General features: G+C 43.1%; 1 protein-coding gene across 7 annotated transcripts in view; it reads left to right on the top strand.

Annotated features, from left to right (window-relative positions):
• WASHC5 (WASH complex subunit 5) overlaps positions 1 to 13,857 on the top strand; it is a 65,160-nt gene that overhangs the window by 23,709 nt on the left and 27,594 nt on the right. For all 7 annotated transcript variants that reach the window (XR_008597415.1, XR_008597412.1, XR_008597413.1 and 4 more), the window contains exons 18-27: positions 331 to 432; positions 1,037 to 1,216; positions 1,531 to 1,655; positions 3,078 to 3,240; positions 4,052 to 4,154; positions 4,799 to 4,878; positions 7,497 to 7,600; positions 9,046 to 9,175; positions 11,515 to 11,611; positions 13,166 to 13,319. Coding sequence is in view for 1 of the 7 variants with exons in the window: in XM_054984761.1 (XP_054840736.1) it covers positions 331 to 432; positions 1,037 to 1,216; positions 1,531 to 1,655; positions 3,078 to 3,240; positions 4,052 to 4,154; positions 4,799 to 4,878; positions 7,497 to 7,600; positions 9,046 to 9,175; positions 11,515 to 11,611; positions 13,166 to 13,319 (1,238 nt within the window). In the remaining 6 variants the exon portion in view is untranslated. The remainder of the gene's footprint in view (positions 1 to 330; positions 433 to 1,036; positions 1,217 to 1,530; positions 1,656 to 3,077; positions 3,241 to 4,051; positions 4,155 to 4,798; positions 4,879 to 7,496; positions 7,601 to 9,045; positions 9,176 to 11,514; positions 11,612 to 13,165; positions 13,320 to 13,857) is intronic.

Raw genomic sequence — 13,857 nt, 5'->3', positions numbered from 1 at the left:
AAGGGGGGAATCAAACCCGGTTCTCAAGATTAGAGTCCCAGCACTCTTAACCACTACACCATTACAAGCAGATGAAAACAGTACTGAAAAGCACATTGAATGAGGTTCACCATTCAGGGAGGCTGATGTCTTCTGGCCTGTGTTCAGAAACAAACGTTTTCCTCTGTGGGGGGGGGAAGTAAAAAGGGGATCACATTTGGCACTGCCCTAGGTAAAATGCACACCATGGGTCACAACTCATTATTCAGTAGCAGAAACATAATTTTTAAAACTTGTTTTTGTAGAAGGATTTCTTTTATCTAAGACTTTCTTGTCTGTGTGTATGCTCAGGTGGACCCAAAGCAGCTACTAGAAGACGGAATACGGAAGGAGCTAGTGAAACGGGTTGCCTTAGCCCTGCACCGTGGACTCACCTTCAACCCTAAAGCCAAGGTGTTAAGCAAATATATCATATTATCCCTCCTCTTTCTTTATGCACATGAGTAATCTGTGGCCAGTTCTTATCAGTATATAGAATATAAAATGCGGGCTCCTGTTCCCCATTCATATGGTAAGGGCCGATTTTCACTCATTCTATGCAGACTTCTAACACATTCTTAGTCATACACATACTGACCCCATAAACACAATTCAGCACCATCCAGACATAGGGTGGGGGGTTTCCCAAAAGCTGATACATGAGGCTACTGTAGTATGCAGCATCTGTGGATGGAATATTGTCATAGATTTGCTGAAAACTCCAACTACTCCATGTTTAGCTGTTTGTGAGAACAAGCTCCAGGTCTAAGCAGCTGCACAGTAGATTTGAAGCTAGTTTGGTGTGAAATGGATTCTTCGGAGTGGCCCATTGTACAGAAACTTCATTGCAATCAAGAAAGCCTGCAAATATACTCTTGTATCCATTGTTTTGACTGATTGCATGTATAACAGCTTTTCAGCTTTTACAGCCGTTGGCTAAAATTACTTCTACGGCGACCCTTTTAAAAATGGAAGTGAGATGTCTCTTTAGCATTTTGAACCTTCCCTCTTTTCACAGCCCAGCGAACTCATGCCCAAGCTGAAAGACATGGCAGCCACCATGGATGGGTTCCACCGCTCGTTCGAGTACATCCAGGACTACGTCAACATTTACGGCTTAAAGATTTGGCAAGAAGAAGTGTCCCGGATTATCAATTACAATGTGGAGCAGGAGTGCAATAACTTCCTACGGACAAAGGTATGAGGAAATAGGAGCTGGCAAATTTTGGAACATTTGAACAGCTTTAAAAATGGCTTGGGCAAGGGCTCAGTCCTGCAACTTGCTCCACTGGTAAAGTTGCACGAAAGATGGAATTCCCTCACTCCAATATACCTACTAGAGCTACAGCTGTTGTTGATGCTGTCCCAGCTTTGCCAGCCAAGCATGAGCAACAAAATCTTTTCAAAAGCATTTTGGGATTGGATCCATTCTCCTAGGAGCCTTCCCTTTAAAGCCCCAAATTTTGCTAATGAAGGGTAGCGCTCGGAGTCATTTCAGTATCTGTCTTTCAGATTCAAGATTGGCAAAGCATGTACCAGTCCACTCATATTCCAATACCCAAATTTGCACCTGTAGATGAATCTGTTACGTTTATTGGTCGACTCTGCCGAGAGATTCTGAGGATCACAGACCCTAAGTGAGTCTTATATGGAATTTGCATATATTCTCCTATGTATCGCACTGTTTCTAGTAGCTTAACATTGGCATAATTGTTAGAATCATAGAGTTGGAAGGGGTCTTACAAACCATCTAGTCCAACCCCTGCCCAATGCAGGAACAACCTTAAAGCATCTCTGACAAGTATTCGTCCACCCGGTCCTTGAAGACTGCCAAAGAGGGGGAACCCACCACATCCCTAGGCAGCCGATTCCACTGCTGAATTACTCTTAACGTGAAGAAGTTTATCCCATTGTTTCAAGTCCTATCCTCTGTTACCAGCAGGAGCAGCTCCCTTCCCTCTAAATGACAGCTTTTCAAATACTTAAAGAGAGAAATCATGTCTTCCCTCAACCTCCTCTTCTCCAAACAACTTTGCTAGGTCCCTCAGTCTTTCCTCGTAGGGCTTGGTCTCCAGGCTTCTGATCATCCTGGTTGCTCTCCTCTGCACCCATTCCAATTTGTCCACATCCTTTTTGAAGTGAGGCCTCCAGAACTGCACACAATACTCCATGTAGGGCCTGACCAACAGGGTACATAATGAGGCAATGACATTCTGTGATTTGGACATTATGCCTTTGTTAATACGCCCCAAGATTGTGTTTGCCTTTTTTGCTGCTGCATCACACTGGCTGCTCATATTTAGCTTCCTATCCACCCGTACCCCAAGAGCTTGTTCACATACATTGTTACCCAGAAGTGTATCCCTGTATATTAAATTGTATATAAAATCCAGAAATTTTTCGCGTAAAAGAAGACCAGGCTTTTTCCTGTGGTCATGTCAGCCTTTTTGGGATCATCTAGGCAGCATCATGATATGTTGTCACCCAGCCAGTTATATTTTGCAGCATGATAATATGCTCCAAATCAAAGTCAGGAAGTTTCCTGCCCTCGTTAACATTTACTTTCCCCCCCATTTTGCAGGGTACTTTATGAACAGTTAGCAAAAAAAGGAAAAAAAAGGAAGGGTTGGGGGGGGGGTTGCAGAACAGGGTTGCACGTCTGAATTCAGCTCAGCAGTAATGTTAATTTGCATAATGTTTGGCGCTGAATTTATTATGGTTGTAACAATATTTTTGTATATTTTCTTAGCAAATGTGCCTGTGTTCTGCTGCCATCTTGAACTGGTAGCCAGTCTCTTGTACGTGGGTGAGAAATAACTGGTGGAGTCCAGACAGCTTTTTCAATCAATCTCTTCCAATTCCCATCTTTACGCAGCTCCCATCCCACGTGGTTTTTCTGCTATGATCTCCAGCTTATTTTGGATGGTCAGTGCGGGAAAAACTTCCTTCCTTTTCCACAGCCGTAAAGCCGATTGGCTCCAACCCAACAGCTTCCCTAAAAAAGAGAACCCTTCCATAGCATCTGAAATGTGCTATTTTTTCCCCCTCCTTCCCATCAGAGTTGCGTGCTACATTGACCAATTGAACACCTGGTATGATATGAAAAATCATCAGGAAGTGACCAACAGTCGCCTGCTTTCAGAGATCCAAGACACTTTGGGCACCTTTGGCTTGAATGGTTTAGACAGGCTCCTCTGCTTCATGATTGTGAAGGAACTTCAGGTAACTAAATACTTGGGACCTGCCTAGCCAATTGGAGCAAACTGGGTAATTGCAAAAATTCCAGGGATTCCTGCCTCAGCTTTGGAATTGCAAAAATTCCAGGGATACCTGCCTCAGCTTTGGAATGTCCACAAAAAGGGGGATACCGCTTCCTCCGAACCTCAGCACAACACAACCACCCAAAAGGAAGCATGCCAAACCAATTAGTTCCACATATACTTAAATAATCCAATCATCAACACATTGCACACAATTACAGTAAATATTTCATAGGGTAATAATCCCCGAACCAAGTCTTATACGTAGAGAGATGTATGAACAATCCAATTATGGAGTCCACAAAATAACAGAAGAATCCATAAGGATATCAAACTGCTGGTAATTCAACTGGTGAGTCGTCACTTCTTGACCACGACATCATGCAACCGCGATGCCAGAAGGAAAGGGCAAGGCTGGTTGAAGAAAAGCACGGAGCCGGGACGAAAGGGTGGCAACGAGCTATGCCAGCCCAATCATATTCCACTCGTTTCAGAGAAAGTCCTTCATCAGGCCACCAAATTATAACAATTCCAGCACGTCAAATGGCAGTGGACACAAATTAACCATCCGTCTGCAACCATTTCAATCGTAAGTCCAAGGTGGAGTCCTCTCTACGTATAAGACTTGGTTCTGTGATTGCAGCTTTTGAATTAGCTGCTGCTTGTCTGTTTTTTTAATTCCTTAGTTGTCTGTTCTGCTTTTAAACTTTACTTTGCATAGTAACTTGAATGCAGTTTTAACGGCAGAAAGGTGCGTTTGGCTTTTCTTTCAGAACTTCCTCAGCATGTTTCAGAAAACGGTGCTACGTGATAAACCAGTGCTTGATGCCTTGAAAATGCTCATGAATTCCGTCAATCCTCTGAAAGGAATTGTGGGTAAGTTCCACGAGCCAGAATTTTTGGCTAGGAAATAAGTTCTCACATGGGGAGTCGTTTGTGTGGCTCAGTACCCTTGAGGGCGAGCCACAGTACTTAATATTGGTGTATACAGAAGTTAAGAATTGTGTGGGTGATGCATGGAGAACAGAAAACACTTGCAGTTCTTTCTTCCTGTCTTCAAATATAACATGTGATATAATATGTGTGTGTTCCAAGGAGGGAGGTTATCTGGAGAGCCAGTTTGGTGTAGTGGTTAAGAGCGTGGGACTCTAATCTGGAGAACCGGATTTGATTCCCCACCCCTCCACTTGAAGCCAGCTGGGTGACCTTGGATCAGTCACAGCTTTCTCAGAGCTCTCTCAGCCCCACCCACCTGGCAGGGTGATTGTTGTGAGGATAATAACATACTTTGTAAACCACTCTGAGTGGGCATTAAGTTGTCCTGAAGGGTGGTATATAAATCAAATATTATTATTATCTCCATGTATGCAAAACTTCACATGCTATCTAGAACTGCAGTGTGGCTACTGAGAAGTATGGAACTCTGCTCAGAGACCCCCCCCCTTAATAAAAAATAAAGTAAGTTGAATCTCCAAATTTCCAGATAGTCCTTGATGCTTTACTCTGTTCCTTCATTGCAGCCAGTAGTAGCAAAGTGTACTCCACAGCCATTGCCAAAACTCAGAAGATATGGGCTGCTTATCTTGATGCTATCATGAAGGTACTTTAGCTGTTATGTTCTTTTTAGAATATGTTTCACCTAGGCCTCTGGGGTGTTCCTTATATTCATTGGACATGTATTGTGTACCTTTCCATTGAGTCATCTCCACTGGCCAATATGGATCCAGAATTAAGGATCAAGTCCTAGTCAAGGTACCTTCCGACCACATTTCTCTCTCAGCCTCTCCCCATTATGATACCTCAAACTAAATCAGCCTCTCCCTCCACGCCCCAGTTGCTCAAGTCCCTTTAACCTTCTGTGTCTCACAGAGATCAATGAGCATGCTTGGACCTCATTGTACTGTTGTGCAGCTGTGTCTCCCCTTCCTGGTAGCTGTTTTTTGCAGTAAAATGACATGGCCGGGGTTCCAATCCAGAATTCCCTAGCATCAGCCCTAAAAAATAGCATTCATTGCACTTTGCCAAACTTTCTGCACTGATGATGCTTTCAGGATGACACACTTATTCGATCTTAGAGCTCTTGGGGGGTATATGGTTGGGAAAGCCCCTTTCCTTCGTTTCCTCTGTGCCCTGGAGTGCCACGGCAGCACAGCTCCTTCTGGCATTTCAAAGGTAATATCAGAAGGCTGGTGCCTCAAGAAAGAGGCGTCTGCTTATGAGCTTCGGTGTACTTGGGTAAACCCAAAGCGGGAAATCCGAATCTTTTTCAGGTGCACACCCCTCTTTTACTCTCCAGAGCTGATTCTGTATCAAAATAAATTAATTGACTAATATGCCACCAACATCCCTCTGGGAAATGTGGGGGGAAGCAATTTTTTATTATTTTAACTATTGTATTTTAAATTGTGGTTTTTAGGATGTTGTGACCTTCCCTGAGCCCGCTTGTGGGGAGGGCAGGATATAAATCAAACTAAAATAAATAAATGAATAAATACTGTCAGGAAAAGCAGTAGCTGCCATGTGAGTTCCTTTTCCATGCCATCACCATTACAGTTTGAGAAGGAGCCCTGCTGCAGCAGCCATGTTGGTGATGGGAGGAGGGGCCCAGAGCCCAAGCCCTCTTCGAGGTTTTGAAGATCAAAACCAGAGCATGAATTCAAGAGCGGGGAGGACAGTGCAGTTGTTGGAGCAACACTATTCCACCACCACCACTATGGGTCACTAATAACCTGTTGAAACCCTTGCAACAAACGGGATGAGCAGGTGCCTTCTGCTCCATTCCACTTTGGCTTCTTTACTGGAGAGGTTTTGTTCCAGTGGTCTTCCATTCTGTATCGTGGAACTCTATGATGCAGTACCCCAAGGATTAAAGAGAGACTGTTCCTCCTTATTTCCCTAGTAAGGGGGTGGGTTCAAGTCCTGTCGGTGCTGTAGACTCTCACAACCTTGAAAATTGGAGATCATGGATGAAGCTTGCACAACCTGAAAACAGTAACAAAATAATAAATATTTGCAAATCTGGCACTTTGTATGCTGAGAACTAGAACAGTTGATTTTTTTTCTTTCTATTATCTCCCTTTTTGTAGTACTCAGCGTGTTCTTTCTCAAACACAGTGGTTGCTGCTATGAGACTTTAAAAAAAAGTTTTCCCAGCTTTCACAGTCAATTTAAATGTGTTTGTGTTGCGGGGAGAGGTTAGAAACCCGAGAAAGCACAAACCTCTCTGGAACTACTTAACAGATCTCTGGTAGCTGGAGTTCTGATCCAAAGAGCAGAGCAAGAAGGAAAGACCAAGATTCACTTGTGAAATCAACCCAAGTGGGATTTCATGATTAAATTCCCCTTGCCGTCTCAATGAAATGGTCACAAGTCCTGGCAAATATTGTCTCATATTTTTTTCTTTTGTAATGTCTATGGAAACAGGCACCGGGTTAGGTCCTGTGAGCACATAGGGTTAGATCTCTTGCCAGCACAAACCCCAGAAAATCTGCTTGGTGGACCTTTTGGAATTGAACGAGATGGAGGGAACAGGAGGAAGAATTTGATAGAATTTGAGTTTCCCCCTCCCCCAGTTGTGCTAAGTGCTTGCTCTGTCTGTAGAAGAGTTCGTGCAAGGTGGAAGGGAGGCAATTTCCGGCAATTTTTCTTCAACTGAAGCTCCTTGCACATCATTCAAGAGCCAGTTTGGTGTAGTGGTTAAGAGCGGCAGGACTCTAATCTGGAGAACCGGGTTTGATTCCCCACTCCTCTGCTTGAAGCCAGCTGGGTGACGTTAGGTCAGTCACAGCATTTTGGGGCGCTCTCAGCCCCACCCACCTCACAGGGTGATTGTTGTGAGGATAACACGCTTTGTAAACTGCTCTGAATGTGACATTAAGTTGTCCTGATGAGCAATATATAAGCACAAGGTTGTTATTATTCTGCTCTGTTCCTGAGAATCCCAAACCCTCACCAACAACTTTTGGGAACACAGGAGGAAATGGAGAAGAAATGTTCCATGCTCCCATACCTACATTCTATTTACAGTTTATAGTATCCAGCTCAGAATGCACTAAAGAATAGACAGTGCAATCCAATGGTGAGTTACTCCAGTTTAAGTCCAATGAAGTCAATGGTCTTAGACTGGAGTAATTCTCCATAGGATTGCACTGATAAGTTCCTTTTATTTTCACTAAATACTTACTTCCTTTTTTACCCACCCTTTTCCACTCTCCCCAGGTTGGCCAGATGCAGATATTAAGGCGCCAGATAGCCAATGAACTTAATTATTCCTGCAGATTCGATTCCAAGCACTTAGCAGCTGCGCTGGAAAACCTCAATAAGTAAGAATCCGAATCCCTTCAAGATCAGCTTGTGTCGCAGTGAGGATGCTGGTGATCTATTGTGCTCCGCTTTTGAATGAACATCAAAAAGCAAGTTCAAGTTCAAGACTGATTCATAAAGCGGCTCTGCAGTTTTGGATGGAAAGGGGTCTGAAAGAAACGGGGCTTCCTGTCATTAGTTACTTGTCATGAATTCAGACTTTAAAAACAGTAATGGGAGGGGAACACTTTTTTCTTTGCATTTTTTAATGAAGTCGTTTGATGGCTTAAGTATTTGATGTGGTGGAAGGTGCCCTTAAGTCAAAGTATTTGATGTCCCTGCTGCTAATTCTACCAGTCATGGGGTGATGGGCACAGAATTTCGGTTGGCCACTGCCCTCCTGGCAACATGAAACCTTGATCAGCCCCTTCCCCCTCGGAGATTTCACTAGGCATTGCCCACATACTGTACAGTGATTAGGGCCAAAAACTTGATTTCATGGATATTCATGTAACAGAGCAAGAGTCCAATAGCACCTATAAGACTTAACAAAATTAGTGGTAGGATATGAGCTTTCATGACTCCCAGCTCACTTCTGTCTGAAGTGAGCTGAAGAAGTGAGCTGTGACTCTCAAAAGCTCATACCCTGCCACTAGAAATGGGCATGAACCAGAAAAAAACAAACTGCGGTTCGTGGTTCATCGCATTTCATGAATCACAAACTTTCATGAACCTGCCCCGGTTCGCAAACCGGTTTGTTTGGTTCGTGAAAATGTCACATCCAGGTCAGCAAAAGGCCACTTCCGGGTCAGCAGAAGGTCTGCAGGAAGTCTGTCCCCTGTTGCTTAGGAAACTGATTGATCGGCCCTAGGCTTTCTGCAGTGACAAACCAAAAAAGGAATCAAACGAACCAGCCTAAAGTTCATGGCGGTTCATCAAAAGTGGGCTCTGACGAACCGCTGGTTCGCAGACCACGAACCAGCCCAGTTCATCATGAACTTTGGTTCGTATTTCGGTTCGTGCCCATCTCTACCTGCCACTAATTTTGTTAGTCTTATAGGTGCTACTGGATTCTTGCACTTTTACTGCTACAGACAGACTAACACGGCTACCCATCTTGATCTGTCTCCGTGGATATTCATGGTACTAGCCACTGTGAATAAGGAGAACCTCCATATTTAGAAGCAGCAACCTCTGAACCCAGTGACAGAAAGCAGCAGTAGGGGAGGGCCTCTGCCCCCAGACCCTGTTTGTTGACTGTTTGTTGACCTTATTTATCTTGATATTTCGTTTTTCAAATTGAATGCTGAGATTCTTATGATGATGAATTCTGCACACATGACATGCTGTGTGGAATATAGCAGCTTTCAGAGATCTAAGGGCCTTGTGAAAATATATTTTGCCTTTCTGTTAAATAACACTTGGACCGTTTAGCGTTGGTCTCCTTCCTGTTGTCTCTCGCTAGAGCAATCCTTGCGGACATAGAAGCGCATTATCAAGATCCATCACTGCCTTACCCTAAAGAAGATAACACCCTTTTGTATGAGATCACAGCTTACCTGGAGGCAGCTGGCATTCATAATCCATTGAATAAGGTGAGTCTCATGTTCCCTAATGAAATACAATTTTATTACAACAACAACAATAATAATAGAGAGCCATCTTGATGTAATAGTTAAACCCAGGTTCAAATCCCCATTCTGCCATGGAAACTACTAGTTGTGATGACTGAAGGGAGCCTCCATAGGCAGAGGTAGCACTTCTGAATGCCAGAACTGGGAGCAGCAGCAAAGGAGTAATAATAATAATAACAACAACAACATTTGATTTATATACCGCCCTTCAGGATGATTTAACACCCACTCAGAGCGGTTTACAAAGTATGTCATTATTATCCCCACAACAAAACACCCTGTGAGGTGGGTGGGGCTGAGAGAGTTCCAGAGAGCCGTGACTAGCCCAAGGTCACCCAGCTGGCTTCAAGTGGAGGAGTGAGGAATCAAACCCGGTTCGCCAGATTAGAGTCCTGGGCTCTTAACCACTACACCAAACTGGCTTTCATGGAGAGCCTCGGCCTCCATGCCCTGTCCGTTGGCACCTGGTTGGCCACTGTGTGAAACAAGATGCTGGACTGGTTGGACCATTGGCCCAGTCCAGCAAGCTCTCCTTATGTTTAGTGTAGTGCTTAAGAGTGGCAGGACTCTAATCTGGAGAACCGGGTTTGATTCCCCAGTCCTCTGCTTGAAGCCAGCTGGGTGACCTTGTCACAGCTCTCTCAGAGCTCTCTCAGCTCCACCTTCCTAACAGGGTGATTGTTGTGGGGATAAAAACAACATATTGTAAACTGCTCTGAGCGGGTGTTAAGTTGTCCTGAAGGGTGGTATATAAATCGAATGTTATTATTATTGTTATTATTGCTAGGTGACCTCGGGCTGGTCACTTTCTCTCAACCTAATGTACCTCATGGGATTGTTGTGAAGATAAAATGGAGGAGAAGAGAATCACATAGGCCACTTTAGGTCACCACTGGGGACAAAGGTGTGAGGTATAAATGAAGAAAATAAATAATAAATACTGTATTTCAGGTGAGTTGAGTGTTTCACATATATTACTTCTGTAATCTTTATGACAGCTTCATGTTATAAGCCAGTATTATTAACTCTTATGTTGAAGATATTGGGGGCAGAATTATGGGCTTGCCTGAGGCCATGTAATGAGTTCATGTGTGAAATGAATTTGGAACCCATAACGTCATAGCTCACTCCATGCTTTAACTAGTTTTTGGTTCAACCTGGGAGTCTTTTAGTTTTGTGGCGCTGTCAATGCACAAAGTAACAGCATAAATCCCATGAGGAGTTTTACCACCAAAAATTCAACACAAGGAGAAGGCCATAGTAGGAAGGGAGAATGATAAAGGTAAACAGGGAGAGAATATGTTATTCAGTTAACATTTCTACATCTGAGGTTTATTATTTACAAAACGTACACCTTGCCTTTCTGCTTTCATTAGGGCCACCAAGACAGCCAACAGATTGAAAACACATCTTAAAAACCATTAAATCCAAAGCTAAAATACACGTGCAAAACTATAAAAATAACAAAAAACATAGGGCAGGAAGAAGGGATTACTGAGGGAATGCCGAGGCGAAAACAAAAATTGTGGTCCTAAGCCATATAGGGCTTTAATGATCAACTCCAGAACCCTAAATTGTTCAGTGGGTCTCTGATAGAAGAGCTTCCTTTGCAGAAAATTCTCCCTAGGAAATCTACCCAGATAAAGGTTTTCTTGGGATTTTTATTTCACTAGTTTTCTTCAGTTTGAGCACTGATGCCGAGTGTTAGTGGTAGTATTTTTGTATTCTAAGAAAATTATGTTTGTATTCTCTTCATATTTTTAATTTGTCTATTACATTTTACAGATGTAAAATGTACATAATTCTCTCCTCAGTTTTACCCTCACGACAACCCTGAGGTAGATGAGATGAGGACTGAGTAGGCCCACTGACTTTATGGCTGAGTAGGAATTTGATACCAGGTCTTCTCAGTTGTCCAGTATTCTAACAACTACTCTACAGTTCCTTTTCAGTCTTATAGTATGTGGTTCTTAAATTTTAGCCATTCTGAGAGTTTGAAAACGGAATACAAATTTAATAAATAAATAACAGAATCTTTCAGGCGGGTTTCATTTCGAGGTGTAATAGTAGTTATCTGTTGCTCACAGAGGGTGGGCAGTGGGGAAAACTTGGAGGGGGAATTGTGATGGAGGATTGAGGCTGTAGAAAACCCACCACTTTTAAAATAAAAACTTTATTGAACGTAGATGTGTGATGTTTGGAATAGAAATAATAAATTTCCAGACTGTGAGACTGCTGGATTGGTGATATAAAAACCCAAGTAAATCTACCCTTCCTCCCTTCTTGCTCTTCTTTTCCAGATCTACATAACTACAAAACGGCTGCCATATTTCCCCATTGTGAATTTTCTATTTCTGGTTTCCCAGTTGCCGAAGCTTCAGTATAACAAAAACTTCGGTATAGTATACATTGTTCAATGCCTACTCCTTTAAGCAGGGTTGACAGACAGCTTTAATTTCTTTTTATCCATCTGGTACATCTTTGGCCCGACTTTTTTCCAAGAAACTCAGAACATGTCGTTCCCTTCAATTTACTCTGTGTAGAAATTTTACGAGCAGCATGATGAAAAGACAAATCTGCCTAAACAGGTGTTGGCATGACTTGAAAGTTTACTGGAGGTGGTTTTGTAATCAAATGCTTGGAGTGATGGCTGTGAAACCTTGAAGCTGCCGTATGCTGAGTCAGACCTTTGGCCTATTGATTTCTGTGCTGTCTGTTCTGACTTGCATACGCTCTCCAGGGTCTCAGGTGGAGGTCTTCCACATCACCAGGTCTTTTTAGTTGGGTATTGAACTTGGGACCTTTCGCATGCAAACCAAGCATTCTGCCAATGAGCCATGGTCCTGCTCCATGAAAATCAGAAGGAAGCCAACCCCTGACAGCCATGCCATCAGGGTCACATTTTGGACCAGAAGCCCAGTTCAGCGCCTCCGTAGCGCTCCTGTTCTGGCAGTAGCTAGCAAGCCCTATTTGTTTGTTTGTTTGTTTATTTATTTATTTATTTATTTATTTATTTATTTATTTATTTATTTATTTATTTATTTATTTATTTATTTATTTAATCACATTTCTAGACTGCCCTCCCCGTCAGACGGGCTCCGGGCAGTTTAACAACAGTTTAAAACAGTGAAAACATTATAAAAAACATTAAAACATTATATCAAAACAATTAAAATTGGTGGGTATAAAATATTAAAATACAGCATTTTCCTGCATGGGTGGTGGAAGGTCTTCAGTGGTATGGCCGGCGAGAGGACAGCCTAGCCCCCACCAAATGCCTGGCGGAACATCTCTATCTTGCAGGCCCGGCGGAAAGATAACAAATCCCGCCGGGCCCTAGTTTTCTCAGACAGAGAGTTCCACCAGGTTGGAGCCAGGACTGAAAAGGCCCTGGCTCTGGTAGAGGCCAGGCGGACCTCCCTGGGGCCAGGGACCATCAGCAAGTGCTTAGTGGCTGATCGAAGCGACCTCCGGGGAACATATGGGGAGAGGCGGTCCCGAAGGTGTACTGGGCCCAGTCTGCATAGGGCTTTATAGGTCAACACCAAAACCTTAAGCCCAGTGGGGCCTATTTCTGCTACCTTTTCAGATACCCACTTCTCCTCTTACGCTGTTTCCAAGGAATAAAGTTGGAGGTGGGGTCCAGCTGGCTGAGAAAAAGTTCTGTTACACAAAGTACATGAATACACCCTAAAATATATGTGTTTTACCTGTGGAAAAGGTCTTACCTGGCCAGCAAGCTATTCAATTAGTGCAGGAATTCACTGCACAGGTAGCTTTCTCTACACTACTTTGGTGGCATGAAGGCAAGCCCCCTGAACCACAGTGGTGAGGTATTATGCCTGAGCAGTAAGCCGCCATGGAGAGCAATTCAAAATGGCTTTTACAAAGTCACATTTCTGTGCACATGGAGCTGAAGGTGGTGGGAAACTCATTTGGTTATCTTTCCAGGAATGGCATGCCGGAAGCCGGCCGATCCGATAGACTGGCCCCCTCTGGTGCTTGGGCTTCTTACGCTGCTGAAACAGTTTCATTCACGATACACCGAACAGTTTCTGGCTCTGATTGGTCAGTTTGTTCGTTCAACGATGGAACAGTGTACAAGGTACTCCCTTTTTGCTTCCCTTAGCACCTTATATGTAAGACCTTCTCTTTACATGCAGGTAACATATTGGATGGACCATTTTAGATTGTAGGTGGAAGAAGCATTCTAGAATGATCTCCACCTAAATGAAAAAAACATCCCTGCAAGCAAAAAGCTAACACACCAAGAAGAGAAATTCTAGCGTAGCATAAGCCCTATGTGCTAGCTTTCTACTTGAAGAGTTTTTTAAAAAAACTACTGGAAAACATTCTGACTCCAGTCTGGCTAGCCATTCTGTCTCTGTATGACTCCTAAACCTTGAGTCTTAGTAAGAAAGCCAGACTATAAATAACATAAATTAAAAAATAAAAATAATTTATTAAATTTACTAGATTACTTATTCCTTATTCCCACCTTACATTGCCTGTACAGACCAGAGTGAAATGCCCTTGTTCTCTTCCTTGTTTCATTAGAGCATGCCATTCTGTCAGAAAATACTGATTAATTTTTTTAAAAGTTTTAAGACAGGAAGTCCCAAGTTAAAGAGACTTTGGTCAAT

Source organism: Eublepharis macularius, chromosome 7 (assembly GCF_028583425.1).
Source record: "Eublepharis macularius isolate TG4126 chromosome 7, MPM_Emac_v1.0, whole genome shotgun sequence".
Classification (NCBI taxonomy): domain Eukaryota; kingdom Metazoa; phylum Chordata; class Lepidosauria; order Squamata; family Eublepharidae; genus Eublepharis; species Eublepharis macularius.
This window is presented reverse-complemented; position numbering and strand designations above follow the sequence as displayed.